The sequence below is a fragment of the Macaca fascicularis genome, chromosome 20 (assembly GCF_037993035.2).
Source record: "Macaca fascicularis isolate 582-1 chromosome 20, T2T-MFA8v1.1".
Lineage (NCBI taxonomy): Eukaryota > Metazoa > Chordata > Mammalia > Primates > Cercopithecidae > Macaca > Macaca fascicularis.
The window spans coordinates 3,363,677-3,387,613 of record NC_088394.1 but is presented as its reverse complement, the minus strand read 5'-3'; the positions used below and the strand labels follow the sequence as shown (position 1 = coordinate 3,387,613).

At 52.2% G+C, this 23,937-nt stretch overlaps 1 protein-coding gene across 4 annotated transcripts in view; it reads right to left on the bottom strand.

The window, feature by feature from the left end:
- The window catches only part of PDPK1 (3-phosphoinositide dependent protein kinase 1), an 80,417-nt gene that overhangs the window by 6,307 nt on the left and 50,173 nt on the right, over window positions 1–23,937 (bottom strand). For 3 of the 4 annotated variants that reach the window (XM_045381441.3, XM_074028603.1, XM_045381442.3), the window contains 6 exons: window positions 22,270–22,345; window positions 17,875–17,943; window positions 17,537–17,633; window positions 15,477–15,650; window positions 12,099–12,316; window positions 765–822 (listed from right to left, as the gene is read on the bottom strand). In XM_045381441.3, the coding sequence (XP_045237376.2) occupies window positions 765–822; window positions 12,099–12,316; window positions 15,477–15,650; window positions 17,537–17,633; window positions 17,875–17,943; window positions 22,270–22,345 (692 nt within the window). Of the gene's footprint in view, window positions 1–764; window positions 823–12,098; window positions 12,317–15,476; window positions 15,651–17,536; window positions 17,634–17,874; window positions 17,944–21,673; window positions 21,984–22,269; window positions 22,346–23,937 lie in introns of those variants that run through there. The other variant, XM_074028604.1, reaches the window with a different exon arrangement.

Genomic DNA, 23,937 nt, shown 5'->3' with positions numbered 1-23,937 from the left:
TCACAGGGGCTGCAGCTCAGGCCCATCCAGGTCAGGCCCATGGCTCCCCTGGCCCCTCTGCTCTGCCTGGGACAGGAGCCTGCTCTCGGGAACTGGCCTCCACACACCCGCACCAAGGTCCTTGCCTGCGGAGGACACACGGCTAGGAACAGAGGCCAGGAGCCTGCGCTTGGAAGTGGCCCCATGTGAGCACCTGGAGATGAATATTTTCTAACCAAGCGTTAAAGCTAACCGTTACTGGTTTGTGTTCTGTCTGATCATACTGAAATGCCTGATCTGACGTTCTACTATAGAAGTAATATGATTTATATTTGAAGAAGGTACAAGATGACCAAATAAATATCTGAGCACATCCACACTCCTGCCTGGCTCCACGCAGACCATGTGCTAAGTGCTGGATCCCTTCAATCCATAAAATAAAGAATAACCCTTAAATGGTTTTGAAACACTTCTAAAGCAGTGTGAGAACACTGGCTAAGATATCAGACGTGGCCTCTTCAGCTTGATGGAAACCTCACGACGGGCAGCCCCAGGCTCCCAGGAGTGTGCCGAGGATGCTTGTGTTCGGCCCTAACCACCACGTGTGTGGCTCCACACGGCTTCTCGAGGGGCTCACAGCCTTCCCGAGCTATGAAATCCAGAGATGATGTTTGATGCAAATCAAGAGAGGGAAGGATTCCACACCACCAAGCTGCCCTCCCTTGAGCTGGAGTCGGGGAAGATGCAGGCGTGCGTGCAGAGCATCGGGACCACTGACCACTCACCTTCCGCTTATCCACCGGGCCCATCTTTAGTATTAAATTATTTTCTACAAACTGGTGCCTGTGGAAAGAAACAAGAAAGAGATGCTCCCGTGAAAATCACAAACAGAAATTCTCCACGCTCCTCCTGCCACATGAACTCCTCGTGGCCTTGGCCTTCTCCTCACAGAGCCAGCCTCACTTCGGGATGAGCAGAGACCACCACACGTAACCCAGCACACACGCCACTGCCATGCAGAGCCTTAATGTGTATTTGCAACGGAGCCTGCAGATACCAGACACAGTGCCTGTTGTCCCCTCACTGCCAGTGGCATCCACACAGCAGGGAAGAGGTTGGGGAGGACCGTGCCGCAGAAACGGGCAGGTGACACAGTCATTGCTGCCTTAACAAAGCTGTGGTGAGGCGCAGAACTGCCTCCTGAAAGGTGGCTGCCCGTGGAGTCAACAGCTGGATGAGATGATCACCCTCAAGTTACCCCGCAAGCTGGGGCCCTCGATTCAGTGCTCAGGACCCGCAGAGTAGTTTATAATCACAAAGCCCTGAAAGACCCAAGTTGGACTTGCCGTAAGAATATCTCCTCTGGCTTTTCCATCATAGTAAAACACTTTTATTCAGAGATGGCAGAAATTCAAAGAGCAACTTTCAAATACAGGCTTTGATTCGATATACCTTATGAGCAAGCACGCCTCACTTTTGATTCCTGAGACTTCAGAGATTTTTGTTTTTAAAGACCAAGTCTTGCTCGGTCACCCAGGTTGGAAAGCAGTGGTGCCACCACAGCTCACTGTAGCCTCGATCTCCTGCGCCCAAGCCGTTTTCCCACCTCAGCCTCCCAAATAGCTGGGACCACAGGCACACATCACCATGCCCAGCTAATCTTTTTTTCTTTTTTTTATGAGACGGGGTCCTGCTAATGTTGCCCAGGCTGGCCTTGAACTCCTGGGCTCAAGCAATCCTCCTGCCTCAGCCTCCCACAGTGCTGGGATTACAGGTATGAGCCACTACACCTGGCCAATGTATTAATTTATTTATTGATTGATTGCTTGAGATGGGGTCTCACTCTGTCACCCAGGCTGCAGTGCAGTGGTGAGATCTCGGCTCACTGCACCCTCTGCCTCCGGGTTCAAGAGATTCTCCCACCTCAGCCTCCTGAGTAGCTGGAGCTACAGATGCATGCCACCATGCCAAGCTAATTTTTTTTTTTGAGACACAGTCTTGCTCTGTTGCTCCCAGGCTGGAGCGCAGTGGTGCGATCTTGGCTCACTGCAAGCCCCGCCTCCTGGGTTCACACCATTCTCCCGCCTTAGTCTCCCGAGTAGCGTGGGACTACAGGCACCTGCCACCATGCCCAGCTAATTTTTTTTGTATCTTTAGTAGAGACAGGGTTTCACCGTGTTAGCCAGGATGGTCTCGACCTCCTGACCTCGTGATCCACCTGCCTCGGCCTCCCAAAGTGCTGAGATTAAAAGTGTGAGCCACTGTGCTCGCCAGGCTAACTTTTTTGTATTTTTAGTAGAGACGGGGTTTCACCCTGTTGGCCAGGCTGATCTCGAATTCCTGTCCTCAAGTAATCCGCCTGCCTCAGCCTCCCAAAGGGCTGGGATTACAGGCATCAGACACGGCACCTGGCCCCAAGATACTATTTTAATGTCTGCAGTTTACCTCTTTTGGTTAAAGCTAACAGTTACTGGTTTGTGTTCTGTTTGCTCTTACTGAAATTCCTGATCTGAGGTTCTACTATAGAAATAATGTATGTGTGTGGTTGTTTTTTTTTTTTTTTTGAAACAGAGTCTTGCTCTGTCACCCAGGCTGGAGTGCAGTGGCACGCCATCTTGGCTCACTGCAACCTCTGCCTCCCAGGTTCAAGTGATCGATTCTCCTGCCTCAGCCTCCCAAGTAGCTAGGACTACAGGTGTGCACCACCACGCCCAGCTAATTTTTTGTATTTTTAGCAGAGACGGGGTTTCACCATGTTAGCCAGGATGGTCTCAATCTCCTGACCTTGTGATCCTCCTGCCTAGGCCTCCCAAAGTGTTGGGATTACAGGCGTGAGCCACCACGCCCGGCTAATAATATGTTTTATATTTGAAGAAGGCATAAGACGATCAAATAAATATCCGAGCACATCCACATGCCTGCCTGGCTGCACACAGGAACAATAGCACTTGTAAGAAGACCTGACTGGCCAAGCTGGGGGCACAGCATCCTCCCCCAGGGCTTACCCAGCCCTACCTCTGACCCACCTAGACCTGGGCAGAGGTGCCCAGGCCTGCCCCAAGAGGGAGGACCCAGGGCCTGGCCTCACACACACCCCATCCTGTGAGTTTGAAGCAAGAGGAGTGTACGGCATGTGGGCAAGTGCAACCCTCCTCTCACACCAGGGACTTCACCATCAACACACACAACGTGGGGATTAAAACAAAGAGAAACAAATCAAGAAGGGTCCTGAAAAGGACATGTGATGAGGAAGACCCGATCCACCACAGCACAGAAAGCACAGAGCACAGAAATGCCTGGAGGGACCACAGAGCCGGCAGGAAGCCACTCTGACAGACAGGCCTGTGACCAGGAAACAGCGCAGAGGAATAACAAAGGGAAATTCATAATAAACTACACCGGGGCAGGCAGTGTGGGAGGGACAGGGTCCCTTTGAGCCCAGGCTGGTCAGAGCTCTTGCAGGCGGATGAGGATGGAGAAAGCCCCATGGCCTCTCCCATCCTCAGCTTTCACCACACGCCAGCAAGTGCCAGAACAGGTGATGAGATACATGGTTTAAAGTATCAACTCCAAGGAGAGAAAAACCACAAGAACACAGCAGCCCATCCCTGCAAACTGTGTGGGAGGGGCCGTCTTCCTTGCTGAGAGAGCAGCCGCCCAGCATTGAGCTGCGGGAGCCACGGCAAGAGGACAAAGCCACCTCCACCTAAAAAACCACCAGGACCACAGTTGGGGTGGGAAAGGATTTCCACATCCAGCCGCCGTGGGCCTCCACCTGCACCCCACAGCAAATTCACAGTGCCACGAGAGGCTTGGAACTCAACAGAAAACTTAGCAAAATGGCACCAACTAAAAATTCCCAGAAGAGGAATTCAAGTGACACAAGAAACTATCAATGGCCCTAAACGAAGAAATTGAGCTGGGCTGCTCTGCCCTGATCAGCTGGGCATGCCACAGGCATAGGCGTGCAGGAGTGATGCTCCCGCTCGGCACTTGCAGCCTGGGGAGGACTCACTGAGGAAGTGATTCGGAAATAGGACTGAGAAGTAGCCTTGCTTCCAGAAATCCATCCTGAGAAAAAAAAAGGGCACAGGCAAGGAGCCCAGAGGCACTCCCAGCAGTGTCACCCATGCCAGGGACACTGAAGCTCCAGAGTGGCTCAGCGACAGAACACGCCAGCACCTTGGAGAGGCAGGCAAGGGCCCCACAGACAGGCGCCACCCACCCCTGCGCCAGCATCACCTGCGAGAGACAATGAAATGGACAACATCCATTCCCCGGTGGCCCAGGGTGCGTGGACAGAGACTGCGGGCAAAGCTCCACTGGTGGCATCGAGAGCAGAGTGTGTGTTCAGCGGATTAACCCCCCAGCTCACAACAGGAAACAGCCCCTTGCTGTCACCTACTTGGAAGTTTCCGTACTTCTAGGAATCACCTTGATTTTTTTTTTTTTTTTTTGAGACAGAGTCTCACTCTGTTGCCCAGTCTGGAGTGCAGTGGCACGATCTCGGCCCACTGCAACGTCTGCAGTGACAGGTTCAAGCAATTCTCCTGTCTCAGCCTCCTGAGCAGCTGGGATTACAGGTGCCTACAACTAGGCCCGGCTAATTTTTGGTATTTTTAGTAGAGACAGGGTTTTGCCATGTTGACCAGGCTGGAATCACCTTTTTAATTCAATTTTTTACTATCTCCTGCAGAAAGTCCCCCGCCCTGAGAGCCCTTTCCTCCCCGGGAGGCTGGGTGAGATGAGAGCTGAAGACCTGAAGACATGCCTAACTACTCGCCATGCACACGGGGCTTTCCGAAGGAGCCTCACTCTCATACACCGCATCTTGGCTCCCTCAAAACAGGCAATGCCTCTCCCCACCTCTGCACAGAGGAGGGTGCAGGGCAATCCACAAGGGGTGGCCACAGAAAACCCCCTTTCCTGATGCCAAAGTGCGGGTTCTCACCACCTCCTCCATCCTCCCTCACCCAGACCCCAAAAAGAGCATTGTCAAGGATCCAAGCCCAAGGCCACTAGCAAAGCACCTGCCACGCCCAGGAGAGCCCAGCAAGGAGCCAGAGCTCCGGCGGTGGCTTTCCCGACAGCTTGGAAGGGCTCTCCAGGCTCAGCTTCGCCGCCAGTGAGGGAGGGAACCAGTGGCAAAGGCTGATGGGTCCCAGGTTTCCTCTCCAACCTTCCAGTCCCATGGCCCCTCACACTCTTTTTTTTTTTTTTTTTTTTTTTTGAGAGGGAGTCTCGCTCTGTCGCCCAGGCTGGGATGCAGTGGCCGGATCTCAGCTCACTGCAAGCTCCGCCTCCCGGGTTTACGCCATTCTCCTGCCTCAGCCTCCCGAGTAGCTGGGACTACAGGCGCTGCCACCTCGCCCGGCTAGTTATTTTTTTGTATTTTTTAGTTGAGATGGGGTTTCACCTTGTTAGCCAGGATGGTCTCGATCTCCTGACCTCGTGATCCGCCCGTCTCGGCCTCCCAAAGTGCTGGGATTACAGGCTTGAGCCACCGCGCCCGGCCGGCCCCTCACACTCTTTACCTCTGTGGAAGACCCCAAAGAGCTTTTAGATCAACTGATACGTACTACACAGGAAATGAAAACTAAGACATTTTCAAATATTTAATTCATTAAAAAACAATAAACCAATTACTACTAACATACATTACTTTTATTTTTAAAATAACTACTTTCCAAAACAAAATAATGAATGAGGAGGCCGGGCGCGGTGGCTCAAGCCTGTAATCCCAGCACTTTGGGAGGCCGAGACGGGCGGATCACGAGGTCAGGAGATCGAGACCATCCTCACTAACACGGTGAAACCCCGTCTCTACTAAAAAATACAAAAAACTAGCCGGGCGAGGTGGCGGGCGCCTGTAGTCCCAGCTACTCGGGAGGCTGAGGCAAGAGAATGGCGTAAACCTGGGAGGCGGAGCTTGCAGTGAGCTGAGATCTGGCCAGTACACTCCAGCCTGGGCGACAGAGCGAGACTCCGTCTCAAAAAAAAAAAAAAAAAAAAAAAAAAATGAATGAGGAGAGTGTGCCACCCTGTGCGCTGCACAGGCCTCTCCGGTTCAGCTCCTAAGGAGAGCGCTGGGTCTCCACGCCCCCCACGCCCACACTCTGCCAAGACCTGTGTTCAGGCAGAAGGACATGACAAACACCCAGCCTCACTCAGATAAACAGCAAGAAAAGGGAGGAGTATACTCAGCCTTTTAAGAGATTTGTGTCACTTCCTGGCCTTTTGGCTAAGAATAAATGTAGATGTTTGTGGATATTCTTCTTGGATACTACACCACAATTCACAAAGTGGTGGCTGCTTAAAGCTTAGTTGCAATGTGAAATCTGATTCGTAACAATAAATTTTCATACACCGTGACACTAAAAACCATCAATCTACCCTGCACTAGTGGTTTTTCTGCCCTCACATGATTTTATAGGTCATACATTGGTCACCTGGAAGACAGCTGTTCACTGAATTATGTGAAGCTTCCAAATGTTGACAAATTTCATTCTATAGAATCAACAGATCAGTTCATTGATATCACTATGTATCTCCTCAAAAATGACTTTTGGCCTTTAATCCCAGCACTTTGGGAACCCGACGCAGGTGAATCACTTGGGGTCAGGAGTTCGAGACCAACCTGACCAATATGGTGAAACCATGTCTCTACTAAAAATACTAAAATCAGCCAGGTGTGGTGGTGCGCGCCTGTAATCCCAGCTACTGGGGAGGCTGAGGCAGGAGAATCGCTTGAACCTGGGAGGTGGAGGGTGCAGTGAGCTGAGATAGTGCCACTGCACTCCAGCTTGGGTGACAGAATGAGACTCCGTTTCAAAAATAGAATAAAAAAAAAAAAGACTTTTGGCTGGGTGCAGTAGCTCACGCTTGTAATCCCACCACTTTGGGAAGTCAAAGGGGGAGGAATGCTTGAGCCCAGCAGTTCGAGACCAGCCTGGGTAACACAGTGAGACCTTGTCTCTATTTCTTTTTTATAAATAATATAAACAAAAAAGAATCTAAAAAAAGTCTTTTATTGGGAAGGTATCAAGCTCACAGTGATGAATAAAGTTTTCCAAAATTCCAATTTTCACTTGAAGGTTTCAGTTTTATCATTGATATAAATATGAGCAGTTGTTTTCCTTAAAGTAACAAGCTCATTCCAATCATTTTCAAGAAAAATATTGGCCAAATAGCTAAGTCTGCATAACGGCAGTTTGCCCATCAGTCAGACACTCCATGAGGACAGCAGGCCAACAGTCACGAGCGCGTCTCCCTGAGGCGGCTGCACACTCGTGTTTGCGGCCGGAAGTGAGTGCTTTTCTGTATACTTCCACTTCATCCTACAAAGTGTTAACAACATTCATCATAGCCGGGCGCGGCGGCTCACGCCTGTAATCCCAGCACTTTGGGAGGCCGAGGCGGGCGGATCACAAGGTCAGGAGATCGAGACCATCCTGGCTAACACGGTGAAACCCCGTCTCTACTAAAAATACAAAAAAAACTAGCCGGGCGTGGTGGCGGGCGCCTGTAGTCCCAGCTACTCAGGAGGCTGAGGCAGGAGAATGGCGTGGACCCGGGCGGCGGAGCTTGCAGTGAGCCGAGATCGCGCCACTGCACTCCAGCCTGGGGGACAGAGCGAGACTCCATCTCAAAAAAAAAAAAAAAAAAAAAAAAATTCATCATTTTTAACAAATGCTCAGAAGTGAGACTGGTTTCTTTCCTCTCTCTCTCTTCCTGTGGGTGAGTGCTGTGAAGATATGATTATTGCCCTGGCACTGCTTGGTGTCATGGCCTCAAGTCGTGCTCAGATGCCAGCAGTTCCACCCACCATGGCTTGTGCACCATCAGCACAAATGGGAAAACGTGTTCTGGAACCAATCACGAGATTCACACAGGTACTCCACACTCTGACTACGTCAGTGCCTTTTGTGCTTTATGGTCAAGCAATGGGGTAAAAGAACATCATCTGTAGACTGGGCACAGTGGCTCAGGCCTGTAATCTCAGCACACTGGGAGGTCGAGGTGGGTGGATCACCTGAGGTCAGGAGTTCCAGACCGCCCTAGGCAACATAGTGAAACCCCGTCTTCACTAAAATACAAAAATGAGCCAGGCATGGTGGCACATGCCTGTAATCCCAGCTACTTGGGACGCTGAGGCAGGAGAACTGCTTAAGCCAGGAGACGGAAGCTGCAGTGAGCGGAGATCACTCCACTGCACTCCAGCCTGGGCAACAGAGGGATACTCCGTCTCAAAAAAAAAACAGTATCATCTGTGATGAGAAGCCGGGGACACAGGCCAAGTGGCAGGTCCAGGCTGTCTGTAGACTCATCCACTGTGAGGCAAAAGCACAACTCAGCAGCAGACACGTCAACTCCCTCTTTGGGCTTGCAGTCACATCTTGAATCCAGCAAGTTTCGATTGCATTGTGGACCGTGGCAGCACAGAGTGGCCAAGCCTGAGGCTGTGCTGCAGCCAGGGGCTTTGTCTCCCAGCTACTGTGTGGCCTCTCCAGCGTCTACAATGCAGCTTCTAAGAGCTTCAGTGACTCTTTAATTTATTGTCTGAAAAGCTGTAACAAACAACATTGGATCTTAAAGAGCTCATCATATTTATTTTTAAAATGTTCTTTTTTAAGTGTAAACTATTCCATGTAAATTAAAAAATCCCTTTTATCTTTTTTTTTTTTTTGAGACAGGCTCTCACTCTGTCACCCAGGCTGGAGGGCAGTGGCAAGATCTCTGCTCACTGCAGCTTTGATTTCCAAGGCTCAGGTAATCCTCCTACCTCAGCCTCCTCAAGTAGCTAGGACTACAGATGTGCAGCACCATGCCCGGTTGATTTCTGTATTTTTTGTAGAGACAGGGTTTCACTATGCTGCCCAGGTTGCTCTCGAACTCCTGGCTCAAGCGATCCACCCACCTTGGCCTCCAAAGTGCTGAAATTACAGGTGTGATCCTGAACTTACTTACCATATTCTCATGTGGGCACAAGGAAAACTTCAGGATTTCAAAATAATGATTCAGTTGAAGGTAAAATTACAGAGGCTATAGCAGGTATAAATGAAGAGAAAGTAAGAGCTCAGTAGAAATATTGGACATTTATTAATCTCTAAAAATGCATCTGTTGGTTGGCGTGGTGGCTCATGCCTGAAATCCCAGCACTTTGAGAAGCCGAGATGGGCGGATCACTTGAGGTCAGGAGTTCAAGATCAGCCTGGCCAACATGGTGAAACTCTGTCTCTACTAAAAATACAAAAAGTAGCTGGACATGGTGGCGTGTGCCTGTAATTCCAGCTACTCAGGAGGCTGCGGCAGAACTGTTTGAACCCGGGAGGTGGAGGTTGTGTGAGCAGAGATCATGCTACTGCACTCCAGCCTGGGTGACAGAGCAAGACTCTGTCTCATTAAAAAAAAAAAAAAAAAAAAAAAGCATATATTTATACCAAAAACTTAGGACCCTAGAAAAGACCAAAAGCACACAGATTCTATTTTACAGCATGTGGTCACTGAAAAACTCCACCATACACTCACAGAGAACGAGAGAAAAAAGACAAATAACATCTTAGTATTGCAAAAAAAACTGCCCTGACCTCGAGAATTTGGTGGCCACACACAGAATGCGAACCACTACTGTAAAGAGCGGGTGCTGGACGGACCTCCCAGCAGCCAGACACATCCTGCAAGATCTCAGGAGTCATCAGCTTCCCAAAAGGGCCTAAAATCTGAAGGAAGGGCGAAAGGGGAAGAGAACCCTGAAGACAAAGGAAGCAGGCAGGAGAATGTGCATCCTGACTTGCCGCCAGCACCAGGCTAATGTACCCAGACGGACTCCAAGACCCTCTAAGAACAGCTCCAGGCAGAGGGGCCTTCTGGGAGTCACCAAAGGAGCTGAAACACACACACACCTGCAGACAGCACCTCTCAGCTGGGCTCTGCAGAGAAAGCGCTCCTGGCCAAGTATGTGGAGTGGCCACAGCAGCCCTTCATGGGGACCCCAGCACATGCAAACCTGGGAAGCTCCTTGCATAGCCGGGCACACACCTCCTTGCTGCTTGGAGCTGCGCAGCGCAGCACTGCTCAGATTGTTCCCGTCAAAAGCCCGCTTCTCCGGCTCGGTACACATTAACATCCCTAGCAATCACACTGACTCACAACTAGCAAGTCAGAGCCCTAGCTGTAGACTGTTCCTGCCTGCCAGCATCTCTGCACAGGTTTTCTAGAGACAGGCGTGGCACACCGCACAGAGTCGTGGTGTTCCCCACTTGCTGGGGCGGCCCAGAGCTCAGCTCCTTCCTCTCATTCCTCTCCACAAGTCTCTCAAGTCACACGTGTCCTGTCCCTGCCTAGCCTGGCCCTCCACTCCCCCTTGCCTTGTGCTTCCACTCCAGCATACCTTCCTGCAAAGCCCTCTCCCCACTGTCTTGGGCTCCTCCCTGCCCACACAAAAGGGACAAGCAGGTAAAAATATTAGAGGGGAAGCCCTTCTTACCAGATTAAGATGGAAAACATAAAATATAAATAGGGACAGGATGGACTTGGTAAGAATTTGCAGCTTCCATACAAAAACAGTATCAAAAGACTGGAGAGAAACTAAAGAATGTTTGCAAAACATACAACAAGGAATAGTCTCCACACACATGGCTTTTAAAAATCCATGTTAAAAAGATGCACCAGTCTGGCCAACACAGGGAAAACCCATCTCTACCAAAAAATACAAGAATTGGCCAGGCGTGGTGGCTCAAGCCTGTAATCCCAGCACTTTGGGAGGCCGAGACAGGCAGATCACGAGGTCAGGAGATTGAGACCAGCCTGGCTAACACGGTGAAACCCCGTCTCTACTAAAAAAATACAAAAAACGGCCGGGCGCGGTGGCTCAAGCCTGTAATCCCAGCACTTTGGGAGGCCGAGACGGGCGGATCACGAGGTCAGGAGATCGAGACCATCCTGGCTAACACGGTGAAACCCCGTCTCTACTAAAAATACAAAAAACTAGCCGGGCGAGGTGGCGGGTGCCTGTAGTCCCAGCTACTTGGGAGGCTGAGGCAGGAGAATGGCATAAACCTGGGAGGCAGAGCTTGTAGTGAGCTGAGATCCGGCCACTGCACTCCAGCCTGGGCGACAGAGCGAGACTCTGTCTCAAAGAAAAAAAAAAAAAAAAAAAAAAAACAAAAAACTAGCCGGGCGAGGTGACGGGCGCCTGTAGTCCCAGCTACTTGGGAGGCTGAGGCAGGAGAATGGCGTAGACCCAGGAGGCGGAGCTTGCAGTGAGCTGAGATCCGGCCACTGCACTCCAGCCTGGGCGACAGAGCGAGACTCCGTCTCAAAAAAAAAAAAAAAAATTCAAGAATTAACCGGGTGTGGTGGCGGGCGCCTGTAATCCCAGCTACTTGGGAGGTCGAGGCAGGAGAATTGCTTGAACCCAGGAAGCAGAGGTTGCAGTGAGCTGAGATAGCACCACTGCACTCCAGCCTGGGTGACAGAGTGACATTCTGTCTCAAAAAAAAGATGCAAAACATACAAGAAAAAATAGTCAAAGGACACAAAGTACCTCAAAAAAGAAACACAAATGGTCATGAACACAGGAGACATCTGCCTCAACAGGAACAAAACGGAAATTCACAAGTTTTTAGAGCATCAAACACTCTCAGGCAGGCAAGAGCATTGGGAAAGGTCAATTCCTGGCCCCCAGGACAGATCCCCAGCCCTCTGAAAACATGCACACCCTTGAACACACGCCGCCCCTGGCGCTCAGCTTAAAAGACATAAATGGACAAGCGGGGAAAGCTATGTGGAAAAGCGGGGCTACAACAGCGAACCTCAGAAACTCCCAAGTGGCCCAGTCCAGGCCGCATCTGTCCACACCATAGTGACTTCAGGCCACACCCAGCAGATCCAAATGCCCAGGAGAGGAGGGCAGCGCCCGGCAGTCACAACCCACTCACCCCCTGGGCCAGCTGCCTCCTAAGCACCTGTTTCCAACTGTGCACTTACAATGTGCTCCTTGGCCAAGCGTCCAAGGCTGCTGAGGGAGGCAGTGACAAGGCAAAGGCACCCACCATAAGCCCCCATGTGTTCACGCTGCAATTCTGCACAAAGCATTGCTTATGTCTATAAGGTCTTACCAAGGGTTTCCGCCAGCCTGCTTCTCCAGTAACAACCTCTTCTCATCTTCGGAAAACTGTAAGTCCAGTTCAAAGGAGTTCGAGTCCAAATCATGGATGTACTGCTCTATGTTGCTGCCTGACCTCTGGGGCAGGCCCACGTCCGAGGCTGACAAGGAGTGTGAGGAGGAGGACAAGGACAACTGCATGCAGCCAAACTGGCTCAGGAGATTGTCATACTGCAGAGAAGAAGGAAAAGTGAGAACCACACCTTCACTTGCCTCTACAGTCCTAAAACCCCAGCCCCTCCTGGCACTGCCGTTGTCAGGCCTTGGGAGCTCTCACACAGCAAGGCGCAAGGCGACAGGGTGGGCAGCCCTGATTCTCCTCCATGGGACACCTGGCCACAGAACCGAGGCCTCACTGGATCTTGCCTGGTCGGGCTCCTCTTCCCATGGGAATCAGGGCCACAGAAGGGCGAAGCCTCAGATTTCCTCTCCAGGAAGAGGGGACCTGGGCCCTTACCCTGCAGGCCCCGTGAATGCCAGTGCTGCCCCCGGAGGTGGGCGCTGGGATGCCTGCTGGGAAGAGAAGGAGCCCAAGGAGGCTTGGCAGCAGATCCATCGCACAGGCTGGCAGGCAGGGCCTCCGCGCAAGACCTCATTGGGCCCCAGGGGTCTCAGGGGTCTGAGTCTGTAACAGATGCTACATATTATGATTTGACTAAACACATTCAACTGTTTAAAAGGCATTCCTTTTAATCTCAGCAAAGATAAACTGAACTTACGGTAGACAACACTGCCTGTTTCTCTGGGAAAATGACAAACTAGTGTCGACAGTGGAAACTCACTCACTCATAAACGTGCCAAGCAGACAGAGCCTGCGCACTAACACGCTCCTGGGGCTGCCAAGGCTAGAGAACCCCTGGGTGGGGGCAGCCACATCCCCGGCTGCAGGCCCCACATCTGAGCTCTGCTGAGGCCAACAACAAGGGGAAAGAAAAGGTGCCACCAGCAATGGCACCATCAGCAATGGCTGGGATAAGAGTACAGCATGCTCTTCCACGTCCTCTGTGCCTTCAGATGCAGGCCCTGGCTGCTGCCCCACACAACCCTCCACACACGCAGCGTCCCCCATGTGCTCGCACTCCTACAGCTGCACAACAGCCCCGCCCCACAGCCCTGAAGCCTCTCACCCAGCTGGGCTGGAGCGAGGTGCTCGCCAATGGGCAGGGTGGAAACACCCAGTGCTGCCGGCCCCTCCACAGGGCGTGGGCCTGCCCAGCCTGCTCGTCTCCAACACTGTCCAATGGCAACACCGCCCCAGCACTTGCAGGACCTCAGGAGAGCAGGAGCCAACGAAGCACCTGCTCTCCTCCTGCCTTGACCCAAGGGTGGGTACCATGGCCAACCTCCCTGCTGAAGGGGACGCCCAGTGCCCATTCCCCATGAAGGAGGGGGTGCAGCCCCGCAGGGAGGGAGGAGGTACAGCCCTGAAGGCTCCTTCCATGCTTGACGCTGTTTGCCAAGACTCACTCACTGTCCCCATATGAGATCTGACCTGGGAGCTCCCTGCCTGGACCCACTCCAAGGCTTTCAAACCACACAGGTGTTCAGAGCTAAGGATGGGCCATCTAACAGTCGGCTGCCAGCACACGGAGCCGGACTTCACAGACAGCAACAGAACCCACGTATCAAGCAGCCCTAGCTCTCAGTAGGCCCAGGCACAGAGCCCTGCATAGGTACGCAACGTGTGCAAGCACACCCACCCCCACACTAAGAGAAGCTCTCCAGGCACTGAGACTGCAGACAACTAAAGCCTGTGCTGCTCCTTCAGAGCCCAGCTACCACCCTGGGAGGAACGGAGGACAGAGCCCACAGGATAACGGCCACCAGCCAGTCCCGAGCACAACCTCTGCAGCAACAGCAGGCCCAGCAGGGAGAGCACTGCAGCCCGGTGGCACCCGCCAGCCGTGACCAAAGACCATGTAGGAGCAGCTGGGTGGCACAGAGGGTGGGGGTGAGGGCCTTGGGGGGCACAGAGGGTGGAGGTGAGGGCCTCAGCAGGGGGCTAGGGCCTCGGGGCTCCCAGCCCTCTGCATACATGAAAGCTACAAGTGGCCACGTCAGGCAGCACAGACTGCCCCCCAGGCCTGGCTCCCCTAGACCTGGCTCCCCTAGACTTTGGGCTCAAAGGATGTCGGGAGGATGAGGGGCATTACGGGGCATTGGGAAACTTCATCTCCAGGAGGGGACACTAGCAGAAGTTTAGCTGTGGATGACTTTCAGATAAAATCTAGAATTCCCAGCTAGGAGCAGTAACTCATGCCTAAGACCCCAGCAGTTTTGGAGGCCGAGGCAGGTAGATCACTTGAGGTCAGGAGATTGACACCAGCCTGGCCAACATGGCGAAACCCTGTCTCTACTAAAAATACAAAAATTAGCCAGGCGTGGTGGCGCACACCTGCAGTTCCCACTACTCGGGAGGCTGAGACAGGAGAATCGCTTGAACCCAGAGCGGCAGAGGTGGCAGTGAGCTGAGATCGCGCCACTACACTCCAGCCTGAGCGACAGACCAAGACCCTGTCTCAAAACAAATAAATAAATAAAATCTAGACTTCTTCATTCATGGAAAGTGGAACTCCGTACATGGTGCCAGTTAGAATAAGCCACAGTGACAGAAGTCAAACCAGAAAAATGGATCTCATGATAACAACACTTAAGTATGAGGGGGTCATGGTGGAAGTGGCAAGAGGAACTCAGAGGAAACAAGGTTGAAAGTAGGCGACATGCCTGCCTCTCACAACACCCTCGGTCCCTGAGGCATATGGTCCCTTTTCTCTACAAGAAGCTTAAAGAGCAAAGTGTGCTGAAGACCGCATGGCTGTGGTGAAGTTGGGAGACCAGCAGCCTCAGAGCCCACTCAGCACTGACGCAGACGGTGCCAGTGTCCCTGCCAACGCCACGTCCCAAAAGTCCAAGCACGTGACACTCAGGGGTTTCTGTGGAAAGACAGGCAGTGTTCTGGAACATCTTGGACGCACAGCTGTACAAGCACCAAGCCAAGCGCAGATGCGACAGGCCGGGCAGGAGGTCCCGTACCCGGGACCCCAGGGCCAGTGCCGGGGTGCTCAGTATCCAGTTCTAGCAGCACCCTCTGGGTGGAAACTCACTAGACTGCCCCCAGCCATGGAAATGAGGAAAACACGAGCCACCCCGCACCTCACTCGCCACTGCCTCAAGGCAGCAAAGACTACAGCCACCAACAGGCCTGCCGCCGTGGCACAGACACCCTCCCCTTTCGCCTGCAAATCACAGGTGGGTCTGGCACACAGGCATGAAGCCCAGTGCACGGAGGACCCAGTGCCACCCACCTCACCCGCCATCCTGGCCAGCTTACATTGCCATAGCAGTCCTCGTCGTCTTCCGACATGGCCGGCAGGTAAGCGGTGAGCTTCGGAGGCGTCTGCTGGTGCAGGTTCTCCCACGTGACAGACTCGAAGAATGGGTGTGCTTTAAGAGGTCCATACCCTTCCATTTCCTCACAGCCTAACCGCTTTGTGGCATCTAAAACCTTAAGTAACAATCAAGACTAGTCACTGCCAGGGTGAAAACGTGATTCTGACCAAAGAAACCCAAACCTGGTGGCCAAGCATGGTAGCTCACACCTCGAATCCCAGCACTTTGGGAGGCTGAGGCAGGCGGATCACCTGAGGTCAGGAGTTTGAGACCAGCCTAGCCAACATGGTGACAACCCGTCTCTACTAAAAATATAAAAATCAGCTGGGTGTGGTGGCGCGCACCTATAATCCCAGCCGCTCGGGAGGCTGAGGCAGGAGAATCACTGGAACCCGGGAGGCAGAATTTGCAGTGAGCTAAGATCGTACCATTGCACTCCTGCCTGTGTGACAAGAGCAAAACTCCATCACCCAAAAAAATTAATTTATCTCATCTCATTATAAGTCCCTTTCTTTTTCTTTTGAGACGGAGTCTGCTCTGCCGCCCTGGCTGGAGTGCAGTGGTTCAATCTCGGCTCACTGCAAGCTCTGCCTCCCAGGTTCACGCCATTCTCCTGCCTCAGCCTCCCGAGTAGCTGGGACTACAGGCGCCTGCCACCACTCCCAGCTAATTTTTCGTATTTTTAGTAGAGACGGGGTTTCACTGTGTTGGACAGGATGGTCTTGATCTCCTGACCTTGTGATCTGCCTGCCTCAGCCTCCCAAAGTGCTAGGATTACAGGCGTGAGCCACCGCGCCCGGCCTATAAGTCCCTTTCAATTTCCAAGTGCCTAATTCTTGATAGGAAACTACTGTAGCAGGAATAATAAAAGGAACTAAAATTAAAAAAAAAAAAGGAAATGACTGTACCATTGAGCATTTGCTCATCAACGCTGCATAGCATGTTAAGTTACTGGTGCTGGAGCGTCCAGGATTATGACAGCGCAAGTGGCTGCAGACCCTAGTTTATGACATCTGTACATTTCAGCTTTAGAGTCAGCTACATGAAAATTTAAAAGACCAGCCCAGGTAAAACAGAGAAGAGAGGTTAGTCTGGGAAAGGTACATCAGTTTATATTCTAGAAACAGAAGTTTTCTGACCTTCCTGTGCCTTTGGCCCTGGACATCCCTCCTCACCACGACTCTGGGAGCGGGGTCAGTCCTGCCCCTGCAGGTGGCCCCAGGATCGCTAGGCTCCACAGCCACTGGCTTCTCCCAACCTGTCTCACCTCTTTCCCCTGGGGCTGAGGTGTGGGATTGATCAGTCCCTGGAGGAGACAGCTCTGCAGCCTTCCAGGGTCCCAGCAACACCCACTCCACAACCGCAGGAGTGTGCTGGTCCCAGTGATGATTCGCTCTCTTTGCTAATTACTCAATTTTTCTTGTTTTAGGATTTTTAACTATACACTGTAAAAGAATCCTTGCTGTTGTTCATTGTATTTTGAGACTGAGATTCCTTTCCACCTGTGCGAGAAAATGAGCTGAGCCTTAAGAGGCAGCGCAGGATCCCAGGGCCTGCCTCCCCATCCAGTTGCTCTGTGGGGGATGGAGGGGGCAGCAGGGGAACAGTACCCAGTACTCTCCAGCAGATACTGAGAAGTGAAAATAAGTACTCAAAAGGTTTGGGTTTTTGTTTTCTTTTCTTTCTTTTTTTTTTTTTTTTTTTGAGACAGTCTTGCTTTGTCGCCCAGGCTGGAGTGCAGTGGCGTGATCTCAACTCACTGCAACCTCTGCCTCCCAGGTTCACGCCATTCTCCTGCCTCAGCCTCCCAAAGTGCTGGGGTTACAGGCGTGAGCCACTGCGCCTGGCGACATGAAATGTAATTATCTATGCTCACTATTAACCCTAAAAACACCATTTTTTGTGAACACAGGAACCTCCAGGAAAGCCACTCAGAGAGCAGTTTCAGAGGACTCAGGGTGTCCCAGATCCCCTTTCCAAAAGGAAATTCACAATATTTACCAAAAGTTTCTCCACGAGGTCTCTTGCCTTAGGGAAGAATTTTTCTGGAAAGTCATATTCCAACTTAATGATCTTCTGAAATATAAGATACTCATTTCTGTAAAAAATTAAAAAAAAAAAAGTCATCCTAGGCAGGATCCCAGAAGCCTCCACAGGCAGGGATGAGCGCCCCGGCCTCGCAGCCCTGCAAACACACCCCGGCCCTGCATGCCAAGCGCCCCCACCTGGGCACAGCACTAAGTGCTGCCCTCCCCCACCCACCTCGATGCCGGAGGGACTGTCGGCCGGTGGGGTGCACCCCAACAGGCTCCAAGGCCCAGGAAACGCTGTCTCCTTACCCAGCTCGGAATGGTGGGAGTCCTGCCACAAGCTGGTATATTATGCATCCAAGAGCCCAAAGGTCTGAACTTTAAGGTAAGGGGAAAACAAAGGAAAAAAGACATGTGTAAAATATAGGTGACAAGGCCAGCTCAATTTCCACTCTGTCCACATGGCCCCAGTTTCACCTCTAATGCAATTCTGTCCTTTAAGATCAGTGAGGTGTGAGGGTGGGGAACCCGCCCTCTGGAGAAGCCTCCCAGCGGCCTGGGCCCAGAGGGTCTGCATGTGGCAGGCACCGGCGGTCACTCAACTGTCCCCAAAGCTTCGCCATTTCCAACAGGGCTTACTAACATCCACACACACCTGTCATCCTGAAGCAGAGCAGAGCTCACTCCTGGCACCACGTGGCTACAGACCAGGCAGAGGGCAGGATGGGACAGAATGGGGCTGACCCTGTTCCAGTAAGACAACCAAGAAAGCTGAAGGAAGCGCCCTCCCATCAGTGCCGGTGGAGGGCTTGCCAGGGACAGGAAAGTGCAGCACAGGCGAAATGAATGACCGTAACATTCACACTTGACTTTCTTTAGTGTTTAGTTAAAATGGGGAGCAACAAAAGAAAACAGGCAGCAGAGCCTCCACCTTTCAGTGTGGAAGCAGCAGAGAGAAGAGGGGTGCTGGGGGCAGGGCTGTGCCTGGACCTTCACGAGGTCCTCTCCAGAGCATGGAATTCAAGCAGAAAGGGATTGTGGGGTAGTTTTTCACCTCTGTGAATTATCAAATGTTTTATCAGAAACCATTACTTTAGAATTTATATTTTTTAAATACAATACAAAAATAAAAGGGGAAGCCAGTATTGCACTTCCAGAAAGCACGTGTACCAAGGGTGTATCAAATAAACGTTCAGTTAGACCAAGTCATGCCACTTCCTGAAATCCAAACCGAGGAATTCAGGGCGGCCCCTCACTCAGTCCAGCAGACCCTGTCTCGCCCACTACATGGACAACTAGAGGGACACCCTCACCCCGACCCCAGGCAAAGAGACCTCCTCTGCCCGTGCAGGTTGGGTGGCGGGTCAGAAACACGCCAGTGTGTGAATGAATGGAAACCTCTTCAACGCACGACAGCAGAGACAGGTCCATGAACCACAATCTTCATGTGACAGAAAACCATACACTGATAAAGACACCCACCAGTCATTCAAATGACAGGGGAAAGCGCCCATTACATAATCACGTAGGGCTCAAAACCACCTGCCCAATGTGACTCAAATGGCATAAAAGCCACTTAAACAACTATAAACTGCATAGAAAAAATTGACTGAAAAGCTATACACCTGTACGCCCAATTATTATCTGTGACTATAAGTGGGTCTGGAGACTTATTTTCTAAGAACTCTTCATAATTAATTTCTCTTTTTCTTTCTTTCTTTCTTTTTTTTGTTTTTCAGACACGGTCTTACTCTGTCACCTAGGCTGGAATGCAGTGCCGCAATCTCAGCTCACTGCCACCTCTGTCTCCGCCTCAGCCTCCTGAGTATCAGGGTCTACAGGCGCTCACCATCAGGCCCGGCTAATTTTTCCTTTTTTTTTTTTTTTTTTTTTTTTTGAGGCGGAGTCTTCACTCTGTTGCCCAGGCTGGAGTGCAGTGGCACCATTTCGGCTCACTGCAAGCTCCGCCTCCCGGGTTCGCGCCATTCTCCTGCCTCAGCCTCCTGAGTAGCTGGGACTACAGGCGCCCGCCACCGCGCCCGGCTAATTTTTTGTATTTTAGTAGAGACGGGGTTTCACCGTGTTAGCCAGGATGGTCTCGATCTCCTGACCTCGTGATCCGCCCGCCTCGGCCTCCCAAAGTGCAGGGATTACAGGCGTGAGCCACCGCGCCCGGCCTAATTTTTCTTATATTTAGTAGAGAGAGGGTCTTGCCATGTTGGCCATGCTGGTCTCGAACTCCTGGCCTCAAGCGATGTGTCATCCTCAACCTCCCAAAGTAATGGGATTACAGACATGAGCCACCACGCCCGGCCTCTTTCAAATCCTTCTTTTTTTAATTTTTTTTTGAGACCAAGTCACGCTGTTTCCCAGACTGGAGTGCAGTGGCGCGATCTCTGCTGACTACAAGCTCCACCTCTCAGGTTCACGCCATTCTCCTGCCTCAGCCTCCCGAGTAGCTGGTACTACTGGCTCCCGCCACCACACCCTGCTAATTTTTTGTATCTTTAGTAGAGATGGGTTTTCACCGTGTTAGCCAGGATGGTCTCGATCTCCTGACCTTGTGATCCCCCCGCCTTGGCCTCCCAAAGTGCTGGGATCACAGGCCGTGAGCCACCGCGCTGAGCCTCAACTCTTTATAATAAACGTTCCTAACAATGTTTAATATCACACGATTAAAAAATTCAAAAGCAGAAAAAGAGATGCAGAAATGCCTTCCTCATAATCCTATTCCCTCACCCGATAGACAACTACCATCATCCGTGCAGTGTCTATCCCTCCAGAGAACCTGAACGCGCAAATGAGAAAACGTGAATACACATTCCTCCTTTTTCCCACAGGGCAGGATCCCATGTGTATATTTGTAGAGCTTGGAGATCTTTCTGGACCAACGCTAAAGTGGCCTTCCACCCTGAAGGTAAAATCTACAAACAAGGAAATGCTAGCTCTTAGGTGGTGACCACATGCACTTTGAAAGCCGGGTACGTCGCGCCCCCACCTGTGGGAGGGACTGCATCGCAGGATGCTGAGCAGCTCATCCTCCCCTCCCCCGCTGGGTGCCAGCCCTACCCCTGCCCCAGCTGTGACAACTAAAACTGTCCAGACAGGGCCAAGTGTTCCCAGGGGAGCAGAATCACTCCAGTTGGGAAGCTCTGACCTAAAGCAGTCTCTGGCCATGCTAAGAACTCAGTATCCGGCCGGCCGCCTTGTCTCACGCCTGTAATCCCAGCACTTTGGGAAGCCGAGATGGGAGGATCACCTGAGCCCAGGAGTTCAAGACGAGACTGGGCAACACAGCAAGAACCCATCTCTATTTTAAAGAATAACTGAATAATAATAAAAAGAGAACTCAGTATCTGCTGGTTGAAAAAGTTAAAAGAACAAAACCGAAAAAGCCTGGAGGCGGCCAGGATGCTGAGTGAGTGCTCAGAACCCTTCCACCCACCCACCACGTTTGTGCCATGGCCCCACCTCCCACAGTTTTTCCTGAAGCTGTCAAGCTCAGACATCCAGAACTGCCGTAACCAGAATCATTCATTCTCTCAGAGTGGCTCACTTCACTCCAGGAAGGTGGCCCCTTGTAACCTGGCGGAGCAGGAGAGCGGCAGCGTGGGACTCCTGTGGTCCTGTCAACTCACGAGGGCACCAGCAGCCGAAGCTGACTCCAGCCCTCAGCAGCACTTGACTGGCCCGAGGCAGGAGGAACCCCAGCCCCACCCTGATTCCACACAACTGCTCCCTAGACTTGAAACTCCAGACTCTGATGCTGCCTCTCAGCCTGCCATCTACCTCCCAGCCACCCTAGACAGCACCTCAGACTTCTCACCAACCCTTGTCGTCAGCTCCCTGGACATCCTCCCCCCACACTGCCAGTGGCTCCCTGGCTGGCGCTTCTCCACTCTCCCCTCCCGTGACCCGCACCGGCCCTGCAGTCTCTCTCAAAGACCCTCATGCCTGCTGGATGCCGCCACCCTCCCACACCGGCACCCTCCAGGGCCTCCCTGCGCTCTGCGGGACCCTGTCCCACTGCAGCTGGTGTGTGGCCGAGCAACCCTAAGGCCAGGGTCCCTGCCCTCCACCCCGACAGGGGGTAGCACCAAGGAAGCCTGGGCTCCGTGCACATGAGAGCCACGCTTTCCTCACTGAATAGTTTTTCCTAAAGAAAGAATTAGGCTGGGCATGGTGGCTCACGCCTGTAATTCCAGTACTTTGGAAGGCCGAGGCGGGCAGATCATAAGGTCAAGAGACTGAGACCATCCTGGCCCACAAGGTGAAACCCCATCTCTACCAAAACTACAAAAATTAGCTGGACGTGATGGCGGGCGCCTGTAGCTACTTGGGAGGCCGAGGCAGGAGAATCGCTTGAACCCGGGAGGCGGAGGTTGCAGCGAGCCGAGATGATGCCACTGCACTCCAGCCTGGAGACAGAGCGAGACTCCGTCTCAAAAAACAAAAAACAAAAACAAACAAACACAAAAACGATTATATCTGCAACCAGAAAGCATCAGCAAACCCAGGAAGCTTAGAATACAACATTAACGTATCACGTGTGTGTACGCCACGAAAAATACGCTTTGAAATGCGAAATGCTGATTTCTTTCAAAGTATGCTTAGCTACTTAAAGGCCACCAAATTCACCCTCTCGAATATTAATTTCTATGTTAAAGAAAAGGGAAGTACGGCTTAGATGAAAGTGGTTTTTACCTCTTACAGGCGGACTTCTCCGTGAGCAGCTCTGGAGAAACGTACTGCGCTGTTCCCACGAATGAGTTGGCCCTGGCTGCAGAGGAGAGAGAAGGTCACGCTCGGACTCACGATCTGTGACAATCCAGGGCTGCGAGGTGGGTGTCGCACATGGCGGACCATGCACCCCCAGGAGCCAGACTTGTCCAGGCCACACCGGGGCTGGCTCACGGCTCACCTGCTCAAAGACGCCTGCCTGACATCTGGACACTGGCACCCTCCACCCTGGCGCTCCCACCCGACACGCGCCTGGAGAGCGAGCTGCACACAAACGTCCAGTGCATTCTGCCGGTGGCACCCGCTCAACGGAGGGCATGAGGACACGGTCCTGGCTGGCTCACTGCAGGACCTGGGGTATCCAAACGTGCCCAGGTACACAAACAGTTGCAGGCCAGAAACAACCTCCTTTCCATCACAAACAGCTTGGGAGCTGAGGCGCTACAAAGGGAACAAGACTCAGGCCTCCAGCCCAAGGGCCTTCCTCTACAGAGGGGCTGTGACAGAGCAGAGCCACAGCACGAGCTGGCCCGGGGCCACCACGCAGCTGCTGTCCACACCGGCCCTGCCTGGGCCGGTTCTGAGTTGTCCCTTCCACCTGCCCTCCTCTGGCCAGGCTGAGAGAACCTCACAGCCTCTGCTGCGGGGACCCGTTCCCTTCAGTGAATGACTTTTTTGCGGACTTCACGACTGCCCAGGTGCGGGGGCTCACGCCTGCAGTCCCACTGCTTTGGGAGGCCAAGGCAGGAGGACTGCTCTAGGTCAGGAGCTTGAGACCAGCCTGAACAACATAGTGAGACTCCGTGTCTAGAAAGAATTTCAGGAATTAGCCAGGCATGGTGGTGCACCTCTAGTCTCAGCTACTTGGGAGGCTGAGAAAGGAGGATCGCTTGAGCCCAGGAAGCTGAGGGTGCGGTCAGCCACAATTGCGCCACTGTACTCTAGCCTAGGCAATAGAGCCAGACTCTGTCTCAAAAAATAAACAAAAAACAAAGACTTCATGGCTGCATGTGCATCCTGCCAGGACCCTCAGTGATCCTGCCAAGAACACCAAGGACATCCGCAAACACGCACTCGCCCCCCGCTGGCCTAGAGGAAAGCAAACCAAACCAAGAGCCAAAAACAAACGAAGCCATTCAGCCCTGCAATGAATCAAAGAAATGCAAATTAGAACACGACAGCCTATCACATTGGCAAAGGGGAAAAAGAATAAAAATACATAGCGCTGGCAGGGATCTGAGGGGACAGACGCCGCGCTACGGGTGGGGCTGTAAAATGGCATCGCTTCTGGGGGCAATTTTCCAATGAGCGTCACAAGTCACAAAGATGTTTGCCTCCCTGACCCTGCAGTTCCCTCTCCATGCCGGATCTGTCCTTCAGGGTCCGGTGTGGCACGGCGACGAGGGCTGCGTCTGCCGGCAGGACGGGACGCCACTCGCTCCATCTACCTATTCAGTGTTTCTGTTCTTTACTATCATTGAGCGTTGCTTTTGTGACTTGTATTTTTTTAAATGCCATCATTAAAAAGTCTAAAAATGTGTCTTTCTCCTATGGAGAGATGTATATAATGCATAATTAAATGATTGAGGTTGTCGTGCAGCACACAGAGCCATATGTGTTTTTAAACAGCAA